General features: G+C 42.5%; 10 protein-coding genes across 10 annotated transcripts; 5 read left to right on the top strand and 5 right to left on the bottom strand.

Moving 5' to 3' along the window:
- Positions 1 to 178: 178 nt before the first annotated feature.
- Positions 179 to 1,684, bottom strand: J056_004665 (Serine/threonine-protein phosphatase T; the record flags this gene model as incomplete). Its single annotated transcript, XM_009269855.1, has 2 exons — positions 179 to 1,602; positions 1,645 to 1,684. The coding sequence occupies 2 exons, from the start codon at positions 1,682 to 1,684 to the stop codon at positions 179 to 181; spliced, it is 1,464 nt and encodes a 487-aa protein (XP_009268130.1).
- Positions 1,685 to 2,311: 627 nt separating this feature from the next.
- J056_004664 (putative urea active transporter 1) lies at positions 2,312 to 4,574 on the top strand (the record flags this gene model as incomplete). Its single annotated transcript, XM_009269854.1, has 6 exons — positions 2,312 to 2,369; positions 2,413 to 2,569; positions 2,617 to 2,675; positions 2,726 to 3,532; positions 3,584 to 3,952; positions 4,003 to 4,574. 6 exons carry the CDS (start codon positions 2,312 to 2,314, stop codon positions 4,572 to 4,574), a joined length of 2,022 nt encoding a protein of 673 aa, XP_009268129.1.
- Positions 4,575 to 4,762: 188 nt separating this feature from the next.
- J056_004663 (Protein farnesyltransferase/geranylgeranyltransferase type-1 subunit alpha) lies at positions 4,763 to 5,937 on the bottom strand (the record flags this gene model as incomplete). The annotated part of the gene is made up of 4 exons (XM_009269853.1): positions 4,763 to 5,072; positions 5,124 to 5,627; positions 5,677 to 5,791; positions 5,832 to 5,937. 4 exons carry the CDS (start codon positions 5,935 to 5,937, stop codon positions 4,763 to 4,765), a joined length of 1,035 nt encoding a protein of 344 aa, XP_009268128.1.
- Positions 5,938 to 6,119: 182 nt separating this feature from the next.
- J056_004662 (uncharacterized protein) lies at positions 6,120 to 7,311 on the top strand (the record flags this gene model as incomplete). The annotated part of the gene is made up of 5 exons (XM_009269852.1): positions 6,120 to 6,225; positions 6,279 to 6,342; positions 6,391 to 6,484; positions 6,530 to 6,658; positions 6,721 to 7,311. The coding sequence occupies 5 exons, from the start codon at positions 6,120 to 6,122 to the stop codon at positions 7,309 to 7,311; spliced, it is 984 nt and encodes a 327-aa protein (XP_009268127.1).
- A 727-nt stretch (positions 7,312 to 8,038) lies between these two features.
- J056_004661 (uncharacterized protein) lies at positions 8,039 to 8,930 on the bottom strand (the record flags this gene model as incomplete). Its single annotated transcript, XM_009269851.1, has 4 exons — positions 8,039 to 8,104; positions 8,149 to 8,290; positions 8,336 to 8,502; positions 8,553 to 8,930. 4 exons carry the CDS (start codon positions 8,928 to 8,930, stop codon positions 8,039 to 8,041), a joined length of 753 nt encoding a protein of 250 aa, XP_009268126.1.
- An 808-nt stretch (positions 8,931 to 9,738) lies between these two features.
- J056_004660 (uncharacterized protein) lies at positions 9,739 to 12,078 on the bottom strand (the record flags this gene model as incomplete). Its single annotated transcript, XM_009269850.1, has 3 exons — positions 9,739 to 10,447; positions 10,496 to 11,919; positions 11,971 to 12,078. 3 exons carry the CDS (start codon positions 12,076 to 12,078, stop codon positions 9,739 to 9,741), a joined length of 2,241 nt encoding a protein of 746 aa, XP_009268125.1.
- Positions 12,079 to 12,607: 529 nt separating this feature from the next.
- Positions 12,608 to 16,038, bottom strand: J056_004659 (Ubiquitin-conjugating enzyme E2-16 kDa; the record flags this gene model as incomplete). The annotated part of the gene is made up of 15 exons (XM_009269849.1): positions 12,608 to 13,374; positions 13,427 to 13,870; positions 13,920 to 14,070; positions 14,121 to 14,258; positions 14,305 to 14,428; positions 14,476 to 14,797; positions 15,175 to 15,209; positions 15,260 to 15,276; positions 15,326 to 15,407; positions 15,461 to 15,477; positions 15,534 to 15,590; positions 15,645 to 15,751; positions 15,823 to 15,847; positions 15,893 to 15,943; positions 15,991 to 16,038. The coding sequence occupies 15 exons, from the start codon at positions 16,036 to 16,038 to the stop codon at positions 12,608 to 12,610; spliced, it is 2,385 nt and encodes a 794-aa protein (XP_009268124.1).
- Positions 16,039 to 16,835: 797 nt separating this feature from the next.
- Positions 16,836 to 18,071, top strand: J056_004658 (uncharacterized protein; the record flags this gene model as incomplete). Its single annotated transcript, XM_009269848.1, has 2 exons — positions 16,836 to 17,864; positions 17,916 to 18,071. 2 exons carry the CDS (start codon positions 16,836 to 16,838, stop codon positions 18,069 to 18,071), a joined length of 1,185 nt encoding a protein of 394 aa, XP_009268123.1.
- A 560-nt stretch (positions 18,072 to 18,631) lies between these two features.
- J056_004657 (mRNA export protein mlo3) lies at positions 18,632 to 19,248 on the top strand (the record flags this gene model as incomplete). Its single annotated transcript, XM_009269847.1, has 3 exons — positions 18,632 to 18,883; positions 18,930 to 19,083; positions 19,199 to 19,248. The coding sequence occupies 3 exons, from the start codon at positions 18,632 to 18,634 to the stop codon at positions 19,246 to 19,248; spliced, it is 456 nt and encodes a 151-aa protein (XP_009268122.1).
- A 290-nt stretch (positions 19,249 to 19,538) lies between these two features.
- Positions 19,539 to 19,934, top strand: J056_004656 (uncharacterized protein; the record flags this gene model as incomplete). Its single annotated transcript, XM_009269846.1, has 2 exons — positions 19,539 to 19,702; positions 19,835 to 19,934. The coding sequence occupies 2 exons, from the start codon at positions 19,539 to 19,541 to the stop codon at positions 19,932 to 19,934; spliced, it is 264 nt and encodes an 87-aa protein (XP_009268121.1).
- Between the last annotated feature and the right edge of the window lie 198 nt (positions 19,935 to 20,132).

Here is a 20,132-nt window from a genome sequence, read left to right as displayed (position 1 = left end):
GGGCGGTGACACAGTGACATACTGTTTCAAATCGTTTCAGATTGATTCCGATGTCTTGTTATGCTAATCCCACTGTAAAGCTACGGTTAAATGCATTTTATCTATCTTTTATAAATCACAAATTATTAATTTTTAAACATGCAGCTTTCTCAAGAATGTATTTTGTCCTACTCCAACTTCATCCCATCATACTGGCCATCCCGCTCGAGTAAGCCATTGGCTTGATAGGTGGATGCTCAACTGCAGCAAATTGTGTAGTCTTGATATCTCCAGATGCGTCGATTTTCATCCACGCTCCCTTGTTCCCACTTGTATCGCAGTAGTTTGGTGCACTGAACACTGTCGCTAGTCTGCCGTCATGCTCACATGAGTATCCATCTTGTCTAACCTCGTGGGAGCGAATGACAGCACAAACCTCGTTCAACTCACACCAACGCTTTGTTACATCACCACCAAATCCTACGCCCACTCCTCGCTTAGATGGCCCCCGTCCGTCGGCCTCTTGTGGGTCTGTCCACAGCGCTTCGCACATTAAACCTTCCTGGCCTGGTTCTCTATTGCGTTTGATTTTGCGGATATCTTCAAGCGTCACATCGTCCTTGGAAAATAAACCACCATGAACGACAAAGAATCTCTTGAAACCATCCTTCGTGAGTATGTCAGATTTACTTAACGTTGTCTCTGGTTTCTTGGTTGATGAGATAAGATGGGCAATCGGCAGATATGTGAAGAGTTGAGCAAAAGATTTGTAAGTGAGGTCAGTAGGGTACTTGTGTTTGCATTCTCCTTCAAATCCGTACACCTGTGTCATTTGACGTGTCTCATGGTTTCCACGGTTCAAGTAAACGGACTTTGGATTCAGGTATTTCATCGCAAGGAGCAGAATGATGACTTCTGTAGACCAGCTGCCCCTGTCAACAAAGTCTCCGTTGAAAAGCAAGTAATTTGTTTCAGATGGCTTGCCCGTCAATCCGAGGAGATGAATCAAATCGAAGAACTGGCCGTGTGTGTCACCGATAACGTTCATGTTGACGCCTTCTGGGATGGAGACATCTACCAGAGACTCCTCTTGGCTGAATATATCCATTGTCTTGAGCACCAACTCAAAAAGAACACGCTTGTGCAACGTTTTACCACTCTTGAAGTGCTCAATGAGTGAATCGATGAGATTGGAGGAGTCGAGGGTAGGGCCATCGTAATCTGAAGGAATCTCCAAGCCGCCGTTGTCAATCATCTCTCTAATTGTATCTGAGGCTTTCTTCTCGTCTTCAGTAGCGATGGCCTGTTCGAATTGTATTTTGCGATGGATCTTGGAAATCTCAGCTAGGTGATGGCTGGCGACCTTGTTTGAAGGCTCAATGGCGATTACAGCCTTGAGATCAGCAATAGCAGGCTTGAAGTGTAATACGGCTACGTGTGCCATAGCTCTGCGATAAAGAGCCTTGACGAACTTGCTGTTGAGCGATAAAGCCTTTGTGCTGAATTCTTCGGCAAGCCCAAATTCCTCGAGCTTAAACTTGGCTGTAGCGATGTTGTTGTAGACCTGCTCGGTTGGCGGTTCTACCAACAACCATTCCTCTATCGCCTTCACAAAATCCTTATCTATGAATCGTGAGCGATATTTTGGGAATTAAGAAAGCTTACCTTTAAATAACTGATTGCCCTTCTCCTTATGGCTACTCATCTTAAATAAACCTCGAAGTTAACGAGAACCAGATACTTGGATGGAGGAAGGTGTCCAAATTTTAATGAAGTCTGTCTATGCAGCTGAGAATAAGGAACTAAGCAAGCAGTAGACGTTAATTACGGCCGAATGCTAGCCGAATGCTAGAATACAAGCATGCATCGACGCTATTGTCGTTCCCGGTGAAATACAAAATCAGGTGCTAGCAGGGTGTTAACATCAACATAAATCACTTGTCTGCGTTTTATATTTCATATATCGCTTTCTTATCGAATTGAAAGGTTAGACATGCGAGATGTGTGGGTACATTTGAGCGTCTGTATTTCATTATTTCCTATTCTCTTTACAATTTCGACACTAAACTACTCACTATTCCTTCTCATTCTAAATCACAGCTTAATTTCGTTTGAAACATTAGATTAGATATGCAAAATAAATTAAGTCTCAAACGCAATATCCATATCTAAATCAAAAGCCAATCTGAAATTATACACTTATCTTCGGCTACGCACCTTCCGAGATAAGGCTTCATGGTGATAAGATAATACGATAATGTCGATAAAGATTTGGGACGAGAATGCTAGTGCAATCTTACACTGTTGCGAATATACTCCCAACTGATCAAACATGGAGCCGCCATTACCACAACTCAATGGCTATTGTGTCTTGCTAATTCTAGGCTTTGGTAAGTATGACTTATATCTACGTCTTATCCTGACGCCTTGCAGGATTTAGTGCGTTGATGCTTATTATAAACGCATTACAGAGGCGCTATGGGAACAAGGTCCAAACGGCTGAAGAGTTCAACTCTGCCAGTAGATCTGTGCCTACCGGTTTAATCTCAAGCGGAGTTGTCTCTGCATGGTGCTGGAGTGCTACTTTGCTGTGAGTTTCCATTCGAATAGTGTCCTCAGTCATTAAACAAAGCATAGTACGTCAACTTCTAAAACTTACTCCTACGGATTGCTAGGCTCTTACAGCTACGCAACTGGTGAGAAATGCTGGCATATACGCAAGAACCCACTTAAACAGTTTGCTTAGGTGCCTGCTTGCAAATTTTAGTCTTCTCAGTCTTGGCAAGTAGTATGAGAATACGATGGCCTTACGCGCATAGTTTCGTCGAAATAGCAGGTGCACGATGGGGCAAGATAGGCCACTATGTGTTTCTCAGCTTCGCGCTTTCCTGCAATTTGATAGTCAGTGCGATGCTTATTGTCGGTATTTCCGATACTCTCCATAGTCTCACAAATGTTCCTGTCATGGCGGCAGTATGGCTTACACCACTGAGTGTTTCTATCTACATCATGATTGGGGGTCTAAAGGCATCACTTATTGCAGATTACCTACACACCATCGTCCTCTACGGCGTCATTATAGGCTTTTGCTTCTACACCTACACATCAGCTCCTGAAGTTGGCTCGCTTGATCGTCTTTACGATATGCTGGTCGATCAGGCTTCACGTCATCCTGTCGAAGGTAATGCGGATGGTTCGTACCTGACGTTTCGCTCATTAGGAGGCATCACGTTTTTTTTCATCAACCTATGCGGTAACTTCGGCACAGTGTACTTAGATCAAGCATATGTCAACAGAGCAGTGGCATCACAACCGCGTTCAATCACGAAATCATTTGTTATAGGCAGTATGTGTTGGTATCCCATTCCATTTGCTTTGGCAACATGTCTCGGTTTAGCTGGCGCGGCACTCAAGAACTCGGATGCGATTTCTTCTTTGTCATCGGCAGAAGTGACTGCTGGCCTACCTGCATCAGCAGCTGCATCAGCATTGATGGGAAATTCGGGTGCGAATGCAGTATTAATCATGCTCTTCCTTGCATCCACAGCGGCATGTGAGTGAAAATATTCACAAAGCTGCCTTCATCTCACCTTCTTTGCCGCAGCCTCCGCTGAGCTAGTCGCAGTCTCGACACTTGTAACTTACGATGTCTTCAATAGAGTAAAGCCGAACGCAACTGATAAGCAGACATTATTCGTCTCACACGCTAGCGTTGCTGGTTTTGGTATCTGCCAGGCCGTGCTTGGAATTATATTTTACTATATCGGTATCGGAATGGGGTGGCTGTATGAGCTGATGGGCATTATTCTATGTCCTGCCGTTGCTCCTTTGATTTGCTGCATTATGTGGAGTAAAGCCAATAAAGTTGCTTGCATAGGTGCAACTCTCATCTCACTTCCTCTCGGTATTATTGCATGGATAGTCACGGCATATAAGCTAAATAATGGCGTTGTCGATAAGACAACAACCGGACGTACGTCGCTGCGTAATTTGATTAAAGACGGCTAACAAAATTATCGATAGAGGACTTCCCGATGCTTGCAGGGAACACAGTATCATTCGGGCTTTCTATAATTATTTCAGTCGTTGGATCCCTGATTTCCCCTGATAATCATGACTTTGAAAAGACTAAAGACACTGGCAGGAAGGCAGTGAAAGAGTCAGAAGCACATGTTGCACCCCCAGAACAAGAAGTTGTCGTCGAAACTCTTCAAGCAGATGAGAAATCCTTCAAGGATGTAGAGGAAGCCACACCTGAGCTTAGCGATCTAGACTCACACAATACTAGTCAAGGGAATCTCAGTTCAGCTGACATTGAATATTTGACACGATCGATAAAGCTGGCTGCGTTTTCTTCGCTTCTCTGGGTTACAGTTATGATATTCACAGTAACTTTCGCACTCTATGGCACAGGCTACATCTTGCCAAGAGCGGGATTTAAGGCTTGGGTAAGTATCGGCCTAGCATGGTTGATGGTTGGGGCAATATACATTATCTTCACGCCAATCTTGGAATCATTGACGAGTTTGAAGAGGATGACCCGAGGGATAACGTTAGATGTCTTTACTTTGGGAAATTGTCGTCAAAATAAATAGGTGTCTTTGCTTTTATCATTAGATATTTCGTTATTCTTTAGGTTTTTTAAAATCCTATGTAATTTGAATTGTTTTCAGTAATAGTATGTCTGAAGTTTGTGTCTCGATAATTTGTCGTTTTAGGATGATGCGCAAGCTCCATTTAAAGAATATACAGATGAATATACATTTAAAGGGTATGTGTCAGTCTAGGCAGACAAAGCTAGATGGGATTTCCAAGTCCAGTAGTGTCTGCGAATGGGGTCCAAATCTTTCAAGGTTAGGTAGTGTTTTGTGGCAATAGGGTTTTTGTCTTCCAGTGCAGCATCTGCCAGCCACTCTAAAGCAGGTAATGGAGGATTCATGTCGTCCGACGCGCTTTTCGCTTTGACGAGCGTTTCCGAGAATTGCAATACACGTTGTTGGTTCAACCCTTTTCTGTTCACCTTGAGAATGCCGCGGAGATAATTCCAGCTCGACATGTTGCTTGGCGCTATACCGATCTTGATCAAAACATACCTGGAGTTGTTTGGTGAGTAATTAAAAAAGCTTTGATGTCTGTCTGCTCACTCGATTTCAGCTTCTAGTGAGGTGTGCAACCAACCCAGCTTGAAGAGACAGAAGAAACGATGCGACCAGACTGAGTTGTTGTAGATGTCGTCGTTTATGAGTGACTCAATGAATTCCAATTCATGATGACGATCTTGGTCTTGAAATAGCTTATCAAAGTACGTCAATATCCACTGCCTGTAAACCCATGTATGATAATTTTTGGGATCTTCGGTAGCGTGAAATAGGTTAGCAATAAATTGTAGCTCATATCTAGCCAGATCGATAGAAGACGGTAAGGGTGGGGGTGGTGAGGAGGTTTGTGGGGTGGATGAGATTGTAACTGCAGCTGGACAGTTTTTGTCGGCGAATGGGGAGGTGGTAGTTGCGAGCAAACCAACACAGAGCCTCCTGTGGTGCCAGACTTGGTATGATTTGAGGAACTCTGTAGACAGCTCGTCCATCAACTTGAGCTCAGATTGAAGATCCAAGCCTAATTCTACTAAGATAGTTGTCCTGTAATGCCTATGAAACGTTGTTCAGTCTCGCACAGATAACAAAGAAGAGTACCGACCAGACTGTGTAGTGGCCAGCGTTCATGCGAATGATATCTTCCGTCAGGCCGAGGGCTCTCTCAGACTTCTCGTTGATGTCGACAACCGCTCGAAACATATCCATCGCATCTCTATCTGAAGAAATCGTGAGCGGTATGACAACGACGGAACGCACGAGGGTTACACTTCTGGGAATAGTTAATCGGAGCCAATGGAGAAGGGCCTTCATCTTGGGGAATTGGAATTAAATCTTTAAAGTCATCTCGCTCAGCGTACAACATTTGTTGTTGGTGGTTGGGGAGATGAGTTAAGCCTGGGGAACAGGTCCAAATGGAATATGAATCTACAGCCCCGCTAGAGCATCTAATCACGCCACTAAAACATCCCTTCTAAACTTATTTTTTTATAAATCATAATTCGCGCTGCTATCCTCTCTGACCACAACTTCGAAATTTTAGGTGTGATGGCAGAATTCTCAAAGAGGGAGAACAGAGTCTACGTTGGAAATCTCAGCTACGATGTCAAGGACGAGGACTTGAAGGCGTTCTTTGAAGACAACGCAGAGGGACGTGAGTCGTTGGTGCTGGCTGTTGGATGGACTGCGTGCTCACAAACCCCATAGAATCCCTTGAAGTAGCATACGCTGAGGTACTGATCACTCCAAATGGTCTTTCAAAGGGTTGCGGGTGAGTTTTGAGTCTTTATCCGCTCTCACCCTCGCTCACAATTCTCAGTATCGTTGAATTCACTTCCCCAGAATCAGCTCAAATCGCAATCGAGTCTTACTCAGACAGAGATCTTCTTGGTAGACCAGTCTTCGTTAGAGAGGTAAGCCACACGTGAATATACCTCAGTTAGCCTCACACCTTATAGGACAGAGAACAAGAGGCTAGATTCGGTGCTAACCCAACCCCTTCACGTACCCAGCAATTCACCCGTGGTGCTTATGGTGCTGGTCCTGCCCAAGTTGCAGCTCCAGGTACTCAATTGTTCATCGGTAACGTGAGTCTTATGGCTTTAGCTCCGGCTTTTCCTCCCCTGAATCTCCCCTCACACCTTTCCAGTTGCCTTTCCAAGTTGGCTGGCAAGACCTCAAAGACCTCTTCAGACAAGCTGGTCACGTAGTTAGAGCCGATGTTCAATTCTTCCCTGATGGAAAGTCAAAGGGTAACGGTATCGTTTCTTTCTCTTCAAGAGAAGACGCACAAAACGCAATCGAGTTGTACCACAACTACGAATTCTACGGTAGACCAATAGAAGTCCGTGAGGACAAGTTTGCAAACTCACCAAGACCAGCAAGAACTCCATATCAAGCTGCCAGAAGAGCACCTGCTGGTCCTGGTCCTGTACCTGCTGCTGCCGCTCCAAACCCTCAAATTGTTACCAAAAACTTGCCATACTCAACAACAAACGAAGATTTAGTCGACTTGTTTGAAACTACTGGTGACGTCAAGACGGCTGAGATCTTGATGGATGTTCGCACTCAACGTAGTCGTGGTGTTGGTCTCGTTGAATTCTACTCAACTGCCGCCGCTAGTGTGGCAATCGAAAAGTTCAACGGTTACATCTATGGTGGCCGTTCTCTCGAGATTGGTTTCTCTGCTCGCCCACACAACTTCTCTCCAACAGCAGCCATTAAAGTCAAGGCTGAATAAATTTGATAATTTTCTTTGACATTCATGAACTTCATAAGTATGCTCCTGCAATTACAATTTGCGTGACTAGTCAGAGGTGAATAGTGATATAATTTCATAATATTGAGTGTTATCGAGAGATGGTGACTTAGTAAAGATACTTGCAATCATTCGGAATGCTCAGTAATAGTTGAAAATTCTGCCTGTAAGTCTTTATAATGTTTGTCTCCTTTTCTGAACTAGAAACTATGATGCATTTGACTTTGTGATTAGAGAATATTGGCCTCCCAACGATATTCGAATACTGTTCCAGGTTATGCGGAGCCGATTGAACGATGACTAGCGGTGATTCTTCCACTGCCTTGGATCTTGACATTATCGACGTAGTTATCAGTATCTTCTTCTCGCCACGATTAAACTCCTCAATAAGCTGAGTATCTTCCAGTATGTGCTTTTTCACCAGGCAGGATGAACTCTGCAATGGCTTGATTTTTTCATATTGTTTCTCAGCGTGCTTGTCAAAAGCGCAGTACACTATGAATGGTGATGTTTCAGATAATTCCGCCAAGTCTTTTTCAATATTATCGTCAGGAGCTAAGTGTCTTTCGAAAAGAAAATCGTCAACACCTCTAAGGACCATTGGTTTGATTTATCCAAGTACCGTTAATGGTACTTCCGAAACCATATCTTGTACCAATTCGAGTGAAAAAAAAAAGCTAGAGCAAACAATAACTTGTATTGAGGTTGATTATTTTTCTTCTATTCTGCGTGCGACAGCTGAGAGTGTTTCTTGCCATTCGTCATTATTGACGAGCTGGTTTTGTCAGTAAATCCGGTGCTTGCTCAAATAAGACTCACGTCATCAAATACAACTGTAGTGAGCAAGCTAATGCCAATCTGACCAAATGATCCATAAATATCAGCTAATGTTCCCATAATTACCAGCGCGTTAGTAATGTGGAATATCTCTTTATTTTTAGAAAAGCTGTTGATTGCGATACTGTTCTAATGTTAAATAAGTTGTTGAGTGGTTAAAGAAACGGACCAGTTCTCAAAATTTCCAAAGCATTTCATTGTTGTCTTCTCGTTAGGTGGATGTTGAGTAAAAATAAGAATGCGTAGTGATCTCAGTATGTTTTCTGCTTCTTTGCTGTGTTCTTGTTCGAGTTCTGTACTGCAAGGCTTCACGTCAGGCTTCACATCCTCACTTGACTGGTCTTAAAAGTGTTTATTGTCCCTTAATGTTTTCTCAGAGTCGCTACTATCATTTGGTTCTTCTTTGCAGCTTGATTTTCACCTGAGTCAACTTTAATTTTTTCCATTTGTTTGTCTTCATCTTGCGCTTCCGCGTCAGGAACAATTTCAGACTTAGTCATCTCGTCTGTGCTCATCTTATTGTCCTTGTCATTACACATATCACCTTCAATCTGGGTAAAGTATACCTCCTCAGAGGCCGATGGTTTGAGGTTCACGCCCTGCAGCAATTCTTCAACACTTGACTTCATGTCAAGCTGTCCACAAAGAGCTTGAGTAGTTGTCTTCCACAGTGTATAGTAATTTGGACTCTGGTATATAAGACTTGGTCTCGCGGTGCTAGTTGCCGGAGCGGTGAAATCACTGTTGACTTCCGTCTCTCTCATTTCTGGGCTGGAAGATTGTGCAAACTTTTAGCTGATTTCTTCAATAAATAAAGTGCGCAAATTTTTGATATAGACAGGGTCTGTTCCCATTTCGCCTTAACATAATTCTCTGGTGCTACGAAACATGGCAACTGCTGAATGTATGCGTCAAATTGACTTTCTTCTGTCGATTGATAAATGTTATTCGACTGGTTGTAGCCCTGCAATTACTGCCTATAGTTGTTATAAAATCTAGAGCGGGGATGAATAGATGTCCCGGTCATACTATTAGCATCGTATTTATTGCTATTGGATGCCATCACTTGTTTTTGCTGCTGAAGAAGAGATAATAAACTTTTATCAGGCGGTGGCATCGTATCTCCAGAGCCTTCCCGAGATGAGTCTGTTTACAGCGTAGATCTCTCCAAGTTTGCCGAAGCTGGCTTATCGCCCAGCGTTTGATTAGCCTCCATGGCTTCTTTGGCAAGACTCGTTTTTTCAGCAACGATCTCCTTCAAAGATAATGCCATAAGAGGTATAAGTGATGATATTTTGGGAAGATTAGAGCAAAGATGTAAAGTTAAGATGGTCAAATTCGGTTAGAAAGCAACGTGCTATTATGACAATCACTTTCATCATACCACCTTATCACAGCTATGACGTCGACCAGTCGGATGTGAGATGATACTGGCTTTATATAGCCTTTAAAGCCGACATTAAAGTGCAATATGACAACACTGATAAGGAGAATTGTAAAAGCAAATCATTCATCTGTCGAAGAAAGTAAATCGTAGACGTCATCAAGATATATTTGTCAATTCAGCAGGTATTATTGAGTGTAATAGTTTGAATCTTGTCCGTACGCATTACCGTACTCTTGACCAGTATAACCGTAGCCATATTGCTGGTTTGGGTATGCCGGGTAAGCAGGGTTACCATAAGCTTGTGGACCACCGTAGCCGCTGTTGCCGTAGTTAGGCTGTAATCCGCCACCACCGTAAGGAGATTGCTGACCTCCATAGCCAGTATATTGATAATGGTTTCCAGAACGATATTCATTTCCTGAGTTGAAGCCAGAGCCATAGCTCTCGTTAGCATACTCACCACTATCCTCGTGGCTTGATCGGTACTGAGCTGGGTTGTTACTGCCGTATCTTGAGCGTTCGACAGACTCATTCGTGTCACCACCACCAAGTTGCAAGGCGGTAAGACCTTCACTCAGCTGCTCGCCTCCAGGAAGTCCATCCAGGGCCCCAGACGCAGCAAGACCTTGAAGACCCTGACTGGCACCATAGTATTTGCCGTATTTCTCCTGATCAGTTGGGTTCATTGACCCACCACTTAGTCCATCAGTTGTATTGCGATGTTCGAGAACGCTGTCTCTCTCCAATCTACGCAGGACTTCATCTTTTTCTTCTCCTTGAGACTCAATCCAATCTTTGACGAATTGCATCATATCTTCCTGAATAGCAGAACCATTTTGAAAATCTGGATGATGGAGAGCTTGAAGAGCTTCATCGGCGATTGAGCTAGGGTCCCTATGCATAGCGCGTCAGCACTGGTGTGAAAATTGCAGCGACACTTACGCTTCCCCATCCCAGCCATCCTTAACTACAGCATTGACAATGTGGGTGATCATCAACTTCGCCAGTCTACCAGCAGGCGCGTTAAGTACGTTTCCAAAGTGGTCCTTTGCAAGCATCGAGTGAGTTGGGTCGCTTGCGTCGGGATCATCAAAGACCTCACGCTGAGAGTCGTCATCGACTACGCAAGCTGAGGCTTCGAACATCACGTCCTTTAAATCCTTTAAAATAGGCGAGAGAACAGGTTCTAAAGTGGAAAATATAAAAACTTGCAGTGTATTAGAAGCCTCATCCAGTATATCGCTTATGAAGGGTACTTTCTCGATAACTGCATCAATGGTTCTTGCAATATCGTCGTGAATGTTAATTAGTTGCCTAATTATATCGCGAACTTCACTCTCATCAATAGAGTCCTCATGCGTGTGACGACTGATGTCATCCAGTTTGTTGACTGTGTCATCAGCACTAGGGTGGCCTTCCTCATCGTCATTATCAGCTTCCCCCTTATCTTTGGACTTGAGCAGCATAGCTAATAGTTTTCTGAACCGGTCTGAGTTATTGCTTTCCCTGTTTTGAGACAGAGTCGTACTCAAATCACCTATTCCTTGACTGCTTAGCTTGTCGGTAGCCTCACCAAGGAGGGAATGGAGGAAGTCTGCACCTCCAAATGTTCCTGTGACGATTGGCGATACCATTCTTCCGTCGGGTGCTTCAACCCTTACATTGCTTCCGACGTGAGTGAAAACATCTGAGTAGCCCAGTGATTGCAGGGTGACTTCGATTGTGTTTGAATGTGCTGGCCAGTCTTCGACGCAATGAAGTGCTCTGCCAAGCAAATACAAAGCATGCCACATTTGCTCATCAGTACCACCGTTTCTCGCCTCTCTGCCGAGCTCGATGGATTCGATTAGATTTTTGCGGATATATTCTGAACTAGTGTCCCAATCACCGTCTTCATTAGCTATGTAGTTTTTCATTCCTGTCCTTTCGTCAAAGTCTAATTCACCGTCAACGAGCCCGCCACGCAATTTATCATAGCCGGTTATCTCTCTTGGAGAGCCTTCTGGTGCATCTGCGTAGTTCTTTGGATTGTCAATATGCTCTTCAGGTCTGTAGCATCCCAAGATTTCCTCATTTACTTCAAATTCTCTTGAGCCATAGCCGAACGAAAGAAAGCCAAGGACCGCAACAATGGAGGTGATTGTAGATGGACTGAACTTGGTCAAGGTAGATACGTCCATTGCTTGACTGAGGTCCCTTGTCCAGTTACCAAAGTAGACTCTTTTGACATTCTTTACGTCAAACTTTTTCCCAGATGAACCAGTGAAAGCTTTCTTGAGGAATGATTTGATCACGCTGCTTGAGCCTACGGTAAAAAGCAATTCAAGTAGCGTATTATCGATATCTCCATGTCTGTAGGCGCGGTCCTACGCTCTGTTTTAGCATTCTGAACCAATGTCAAACAAACTGAACCTTACCTCTAGACCGGATATTTCGGAAATATCACCAGAGCCGAAGCACATGGATGCTGGACAGAGCGCTAGAAGTATAACGATCGTAAATATTGAGTTTAATTTGTTTATCATGGTTGTTGGTAGTGAAGCGTAAACCTAATTCAGCGAAACTCTTAAGATGGGTTCCGGGATGGGTGAAAATTTTAATGTATCAATTAAAGCGGGACAAACGAGCTCACCTTTTATATTACGCGAGGTTAAAATCTTTGACGAAGCTACAAAACTCTAGGAAGTTCTACAAGAGAATTCAAGGAAGAAAGGAGAACAAGCATGAATGCAGAATGTAGATAATACACAGATATACACTAGTTTATGCCTCTGTTCGACTTCTGTGAAGAAATACGGCTACCGGGAGAAACGCTTCGGATGAAGACCAGGCGCACACAATACTCTGTTGGTAGTAAAGGAGTGCACACAGTATAACAACTTAAATTACAGAAATTTAAAAAGGTCACAGCTTCATTAAAATAGCAGCAGTTCAACGGCCCATATAATTTAAAATTCAATTCAAAGAGACATAATGACGTCAAAATCAAAACAGTGCTGAGTAATTTAACGTATAATGTGATACAATTGTCCTTATGCTTAAATATAATATAATTCATTGACGAGTGTATGCAAAGTTGAGTAACTTGATTGACGACTTTGACTTAACTGGAGCATTTTCAGGTTGAGAATCAACAGAAAATGATGAGAATGGTGTTGATTGTGTTCTTTCTTCAGCTGGTGGGGAAGAAGGTATCGATGTTGAAGTTGTAGTTGATTGTGATTGCGTAGTTTTATATGAGAATCTCTCCCACCAACTTTTGGTGATTGTATCATTCGACCTCATTGAGCTATCTGTTATTATTTGACAATCATCATCTGAATCAAGACAATCATCTCCAGTCTTGATATTGTCATTCATTTCGATCTGTTGCTTCAGTCTTTGAGTTGGGCTTGGAGTTGCTTCTATTGATAATTTAGCCTTCTTGATGTTTTCCTTTCTTGATGGCGTATCAAACTCCTCAAAGACCTCTTCCTCCTCATCCTCAATCGATATTTTTTTTTCGTCCTTACAAACGTCAACTGAGACAGGAGATGATATCAGCTCATCAGACGCTGCTGTTGGCGAACTGAAGCTGATGTTGTTGGTTGGTTGTGGTTGTTCAGGCGATACATGTTTCAAAGTGCGTGGGATCTCTACTTTATTAGACTTCCTCTTTATTGGCTGAGATGTGCTAGCTATGGCACTAAAGTAGGGTGAGGAGACATTTTCCTTCTGATTTTGTTTCGTATGGTTACTACCTGCTGATGTATTGTGCTTTGGAGTTTTACGCTCACTAATGACCCCCGCAAACGACTTTCTTCCACTATTGTTACCGGTACCTGTCGGTTCTATCAAATCAATTGAGATCGCTTATTGATGATATCTACCTACTCTTGTTAAAAAAATCAAATAATGATTTCTGAGGTGCTACTTTATCGTTGATTGTATTTCTAGCTGTCATAGCTTTAGGTCTTGTTGCAATGGCTTCATTTGCAAACTCTTCATTGGTGATTGGACATAAGTTGCCATTTGCAATAGCTTCAGCAACTTCATCAGGCATATCACAACCAATCCAATCATTAATTTCTTCATTATGAGCAAAGTCAACAGGGAGTGGATTTAGTGGCTTGATTTTCCGTTCAATCGGACACCAAATTCTTTGATGCATGAAGGCAAGATCTGCAAGCCTGAACTTATACCAGTAGTCAGTGGGTATCTTCTTTCCTTTATTTTCATAATGATGATGAAAGTAGAGTGTCAACATATCAAAAGTTTCACCGCCGCGTCTAACGGCATCAAAAGCCTTCTTTAATCCTACACCTGGTAGACTTTTGACTGTATTGCGTGAGCATGATTGCATTAGAGAGGATGAGCAACAACTAACGATAATCACATCCACTCAACATGGCCATACGACGGAAGTGGACATCCGTCCATTGTCCTGAACAAAGCGGGATACCATCGAGACGAACCAAGCCAAATCTATCTCTAGAAATCTCGTCACAGCTGCCGTCCTGCTTGAGCTTGAAGATGACCTGAGAAGTGACTTTGAGATGAAGGAAAATAAGCGAGGTAGAAAACCAACTTTTCTGGCACCAAAAACGAGCAAATCAGAATCCTCCGTAATGATTCCATCTACTAAGCTGATTCTCTCTAGGTGATACATTTGCGCATCTGCTTCATAAGGAGCCACAACATAGTCGACTCTCAATGAACGAAGCACCTTAGGTCGTGGGTTAATTGAGAGAAGGGGAAAAAGGCTGACACACTTTAATTAACTCGTATGCCATACGAGGCGTAATATCTACACATTTGCTAAACGCTTGTCTAGCTTGTGTTTTTTTACCCTGAGCCTCTAACCTGAGTGCAATATCGAGGTTCTTTGCACGAGAGCTTTCATAGTGTCAGAAGAGGTGCTTCAAAGTACTTGCCCCACTCACTTGTCCCTGCTGGATTCAGTGTAGAGTTTAGCACCAAGTGGACCACCATCAAAGACAACGTAGGGTTTAACCTTGATAGCAATCATTGCTTTTATCTGGAAAATGGAATAATTGAGAAATTTGGTTGATAACTTTGATAATTCAAGATTACGCTGATTGATATCGGTAATTAGACCAGCTTTGACAATTTCAGCTGGACAGCTGAACGCGCCACGATGTAACAGAACATAAGCGTCTATAGCCAAAGTCTGACCTTTGTATTCTGAGATATGCTTGGGCTTTGAGGCATCCTTGAGTGTTGGGATTAGACCTGAAATTCCCACTTGATTTCGTCAGCGAATAAACAGATATTCACGTGCTAGCAAGCTCACTGTCATAACCACGTTAAACAAGAAGATGTTTTTGATTTATTTAGATTTCGCGTATTGACTTTGGCTGTAAGTGTACAAGTGGACGCGTGAAGGCGTGAAGCCTTGAAGGCATGGCTTTAGTCGGTACAAAATTGATTTAAGTGCACCCTAAGTGGGATTTTAAACGACACGCTCACACAAACTCCACACACACATCACCTCACGATGAAAAAGTCAAATAAGCAATCAGTTTATAAGAGTGTGTATGGATGGGAGAAGAATGCTTAAGATTATCTTTATGAAATATAGCCACTTGCTAAACCTTTTCGACCTTACATCGCGTACTTACGTGTCCATTCTTTAGCTGTCGTTTCGTAGCGCTGTCTGTTGGGCTGTGTTAGTGGGAGACATATACAACACATCAAAAGCCCAACCTGTCAGTCTTGTAGAGCTGTTTAAAGTGTTAGAATGACTATCAAGAGATATAAAATTAAACGCACGTGAGCAATCTCAGGTGAAAGTGGATCATCCGCGTTCGGATCGGTTAACATTGAACAGATTGAGAGAAGAACTTTAGAAATACTGATTAAAAAGTCAGCTATACCGCAAAAACACACAAAACGCTATCGACTCACGTCAAGGCTGGTGACCACTATTTCGAGAATATTCCATCAGCCATCAACGACCTCAATTACAGCGGATACCCACCTGATCCTTGAGAATGTCAAGACAGATTGAACCATTCGAGTTGATGTTTGGATGGTACTTTGAGGCGTGATTAGAAAGGTACACCCCCTCATAAATCCATCATTAGCTCACAATCTTAGTTTGGAATGAAACTTTTGGTGGCTTGAATGGGTAATCTGTAGGGAAAGTGATATTCAAGAAGAACACACCGCCATCATATGGACTTTGTGACTTTTCGGCTGTCAGTCATGAAATGAGAAAGGAGGAGAGTCAAAGAAATAAAAAGATCCTCCTGGTAATCCATACTCACTGGACCCATTATTGTTGCTTGCCAGCTAAAATACGTAAATTGCATGTCCTGTAAGCCCGAATAAAATAACGCACCTGAACATATTATCGCCAGTTGGACCAGCAGAGCAGCTTGATGGTGGCTGTATTCCGTGTTAGCGTGGTTGAATCGATCCTTCAGTCCACCTACATCTCTGCCGAGATCGAGCAATTCCTTATTGATTCTTTTTAAAGCCATTGGTGATGATGGTAATTAGCAAGGAGTTGAGAGGAGCGATGCGGAGTCCAACCGCTCGAAAAGACCGATATTGCGTTTAAGTGGATTACAAGTTAGCTAATTTTTGTACCATCACTATATTCAAAGTCTGCACACTTTTCAACTGGCCTGGTTTGCTACCGAAATTTATGTCTGAGGGGGAATAGAGATATTAGACGCTAGTAGAGTTTAGAATAAACGCGGAACTATAAATACACTCGCTTCAACCTCACTCTCTCCTCTCTCTACATGCTTATGTGATTGGCTGCCACACGGCCAATCCTAGCAAGTAACATATATCAACTGAAGTAATTCAGTGCTGCTTTCATTGATGTTTGAAACATGTTTGTTATCCTTGTGCAGGGATAAATATACATTTGGCGTACTTTGGCATTGTAGATAAATAACACGTAATATAAGCTTTCTTAGATGATCTATCGCTTGTTATGATCAATCTGGCTATCGTTTCTTACATCCTCCTTTCTTAATTGCTCGTTTCACACTTGGGTTAAATTTTTCCCTCTCCTCTACAAGGGGATTAAAAGCAGTTTAAATAGCTAATAGCTAAACCGCCACTGCCAAAAAACCCCCATACCTATTTAATTCCAAGTTTGTCTCCATGCCATTACCGTCTAGCCCCACGGTAATTAGATTACGGGGTAGATGGCGTGTGTCAATACCATTTCTTACCGGACACTATGCTACGAACACGAAATATAATTTTCATTTTTCAATTGTACCAATCCTGCTCGTCGATTGCAACTTCAGACAAGACGATCATGATGCGAAACCCGACGCTGTTAAATCCACACACAGTGTCAGGATTGAGGCAAAGCGCACGAGTAGAAGCCGATGCACCGGATGGAACACCTTTATATGATCTGGATCAACTCGTCAACTACACGGTGAAAGATAGGCAGCTCAAGGGGATATCATTCGATCCACCAGACCCGACTTTGGAATTCAATAATGAGCAAGTCAATGATAGGCCAGTTGAAATGCTTGAATTACAGTACACAGATAGTAATCTTGAAACGTTTCACTCGCTTACATCTCAAGTCTTGCAACAGCACGATCAAATCAAGGATAAGGTGAGAGAGTATATGATATTTAGAAATCAGGCCAGAAGTCAAAAGATTGAGGGATTGAACGATGATTACGCAGCATTACAAGTTGATTGGGAAGCTAGTTGTGAGAGAGGTGTAAAAGTAAAGGCAGAACAACAGCATATAATGAAGAAGCGTTCTAGAAGAGGTGAAGCTGTTGAGCATGTTGAATTAACAAATAGACGTAATGCAAATATGTCCCGTAAGCCTGTTTCGGCTGTACCTCAACATGTAGTTGCAGAAGCAACACCACCGGTTGAATCCACCGACATGGAAGCAACAGATTCAAGTTCGATAATAGAGAAAGCGACACAAGATGCTGAGCCAATGCATCTCGTCAATGAAAACGATATGGAGGAAATGGAGAATGAAAAATTTTTGAATCAGATGTTGCAAAGACTACAAACAGTGAACAAGAGAGATCCAAAGATCAGAGCAGTCAGAACTCAAGCTAATATACCCAATCAAGAAGTCACTTCAATTGATAGATGGGCTTGCTCATACAATGACGCTAATGCGCGGATATTTGACCCAACAAGGTATTATGAGCGTAGTTACGAATCACTAGCCTGGAGTGAGGAGGAAAAGGAGGTTTTCTTAAAAGCATACGTCGATACACCCAAATCATTCGCGGAGATAGCCGAAAAAATCCCTGGAAAAACGGTACAAGATTGCGTGTTGTTTTACTATATGAACAAGAAGGTGAGAAGGGATAATAAAGTTGGAAATACATCAACTAACGAATAAATACAGCATTATAGATTCAAAGGACTTTCGTTTACTAGACGAGGAGTGATGAGGCGTGGTAAGCGTAAAGGCAAGGGAGGATCATTACTTGCGGATATTTCAACGACACAGTCTAGGGAGCAAAAGACAGTGCCATCGGCGCCACATCATTTATTTGCGTAAACAAATTAATCGCTGTTTGTAGCGGATTCGATTTGACTGGCAAAGATGGCTAGTCTGTTCATCTCGCGCTCTGAAAAGGGAGTTAAGAGTTAGTTGTAATTATAAATATATATTAGTATTTGTATCACCCTGCTTAAGATGCTCAAGCTCAATATCCTTGATGCCGTCGTTTATCTCCTGATGAAATCTCGCTGTTTCAAACTTCTTACGAGTATTTAACCAGCAATTAAACAGCAAGCAGATTTTTTGCAATCTTAGCGAGATATCTATCATGAGAATATCCGTCAGCGTCAGCGCGCAACACAAGAGTGCTGCATCTCAACTTGAATCGTGCAGGGAGTCGAGATATTCAGCATCGTCTATCTCCCGTAATAATTCAAGTTTATCAAATTTAGCCATTTCAAATAGATTTTCGTTCATCGCAATCATTGTCGTTCGCGTTAAAGATTAAATTTAAAATAAATTTACATCTTGATCCACAACCACCACGATTTATCAATAAATATGGTGAGCAAATTAAATTAAATTTCTCACTCAATTCTCACTCCACCAAGTCCTCTATGAACATTGACCAGCCACTCGAAGACGTTATTAAGGCTAAGCGTCAAGAACGCAAAAGCCATCGCAAAACCACTCAGCGCAAGCGTCTCAGCGGCGCTAAACAGGGTGAATCGAAGCGTATGGCTCAAGGCGCTAAGCCTGTTGCTGATCGTGTCATTCCAAGGACCAAGGATGGTGCTGCACTCAATGAGGAGGCTAAGAAGATCATCATCTCCAACCTCCCACCAGACGTTAATGACCACGCGCTTAAGGTGAGCAAGATTCAATAACTTATATTTGTTACTCACACCGCTTTAGGAATTGATGACTGAAACTGTGGGACCAGTAGCTGAGTGCAGCATCAGCTACGACCAAAGAGGAACCTCGAAGGGCTTTGGTCAAGTTAGATTTAAGAGAAAAGGTGATGGCAACAAGGCTTTTAAGGAGTTTAATGGTCGCGTCATTGACAACAGTTAGTCTTACCTTTTCATAGTACACATTATTTAGATAGTTGTGTGAGTATGTACGATACTTGCAATGACTGAGCATGTTTCTAGCATTACTCGTCATAAGCTCATACTGAGCAGACTCGCTGACGCTTAGACTGGTTGGAGCGACGCGACGCGACTCAGAGTGACGCGTATAGTGACGGAATCATCCCACACTCAGCTCGCAAATGTCTAGCTAACCGACTTGATCTTCAGTATCACGCGCGACAGGTATTGGCTGACAGTCAGCTCAATTGGATAGGCAGTTGAGACAAACCCATTTGATACTTCGCCAATGACCCTAATCACGCCCACTTTGAGTAGCTTAGTTGAAAGGGATTCAAGCTTCAGTTAGTCAGCTAGAGTCTACAATGCATTGCTGGGAAAAACACACCCCACACTATCTAAATAATGTGTGCTTGCATTGATTTAGAACAAAATGACTGACGAGCGCTTTTTCTTCAATATAAAATCAACAGACAGACCAATCAAGATTGAAATAGTCGTTGAATCATCAGATAAGAGCGGATTAATTCAAAGATTAGCTCCAAAGCCTGCTGAGGCAGTCACCACTGTTAAGCCAAAGACCAAGAAGGCTATCAAGTGAGTTTCGTCTTTCACGTTGTTGCACTGTTATATTTGGATACGTTGGGGTTGTCATTAATGTTCAATTCTTTAATAAATCCAATTATACCGGCAGTCGTTGGAGCAGATCAATTAACACGGTTTCACTAGGAAACCAACCAAAAAGCGCAGCGATCAGCCAAAGCAAGAGAAGAGAGTTGCCAAATCAGCTGAAGACTTGGACGCTGAGATGGAGGTTAGTTTGTTTTAAGTTGGTTTTCTCGGTGTCTGATGATGGTATTGAATAGGATTACACTCAAAACAAAGCAGACTAAGCGGTTCAATTCAAATGCTGTAGTTCTTTTTCCCCAACTCAAGTTCAATTTTAAGGTATAACTCCAAATAACTCAATCAAATAGCTAAAGTACAAAGTCATCAAGTAAGCAGAATTACCTCTTGAAACAAGTAT

The sequence above is a fragment of the Wallemia ichthyophaga genome (assembly GCF_000400465.1).
Source record: "Wallemia ichthyophaga EXF-994 unplaced genomic scaffold scaffold9, whole genome shotgun sequence".
Lineage (NCBI taxonomy): Eukaryota > Fungi > Basidiomycota > Wallemiomycetes > Wallemiales > Wallemiaceae > Wallemia > Wallemia ichthyophaga.
The sequence above is the reverse complement of the archived record's forward strand: the minus strand, read 5'-3'. Positions and strand labels throughout refer to the sequence as shown.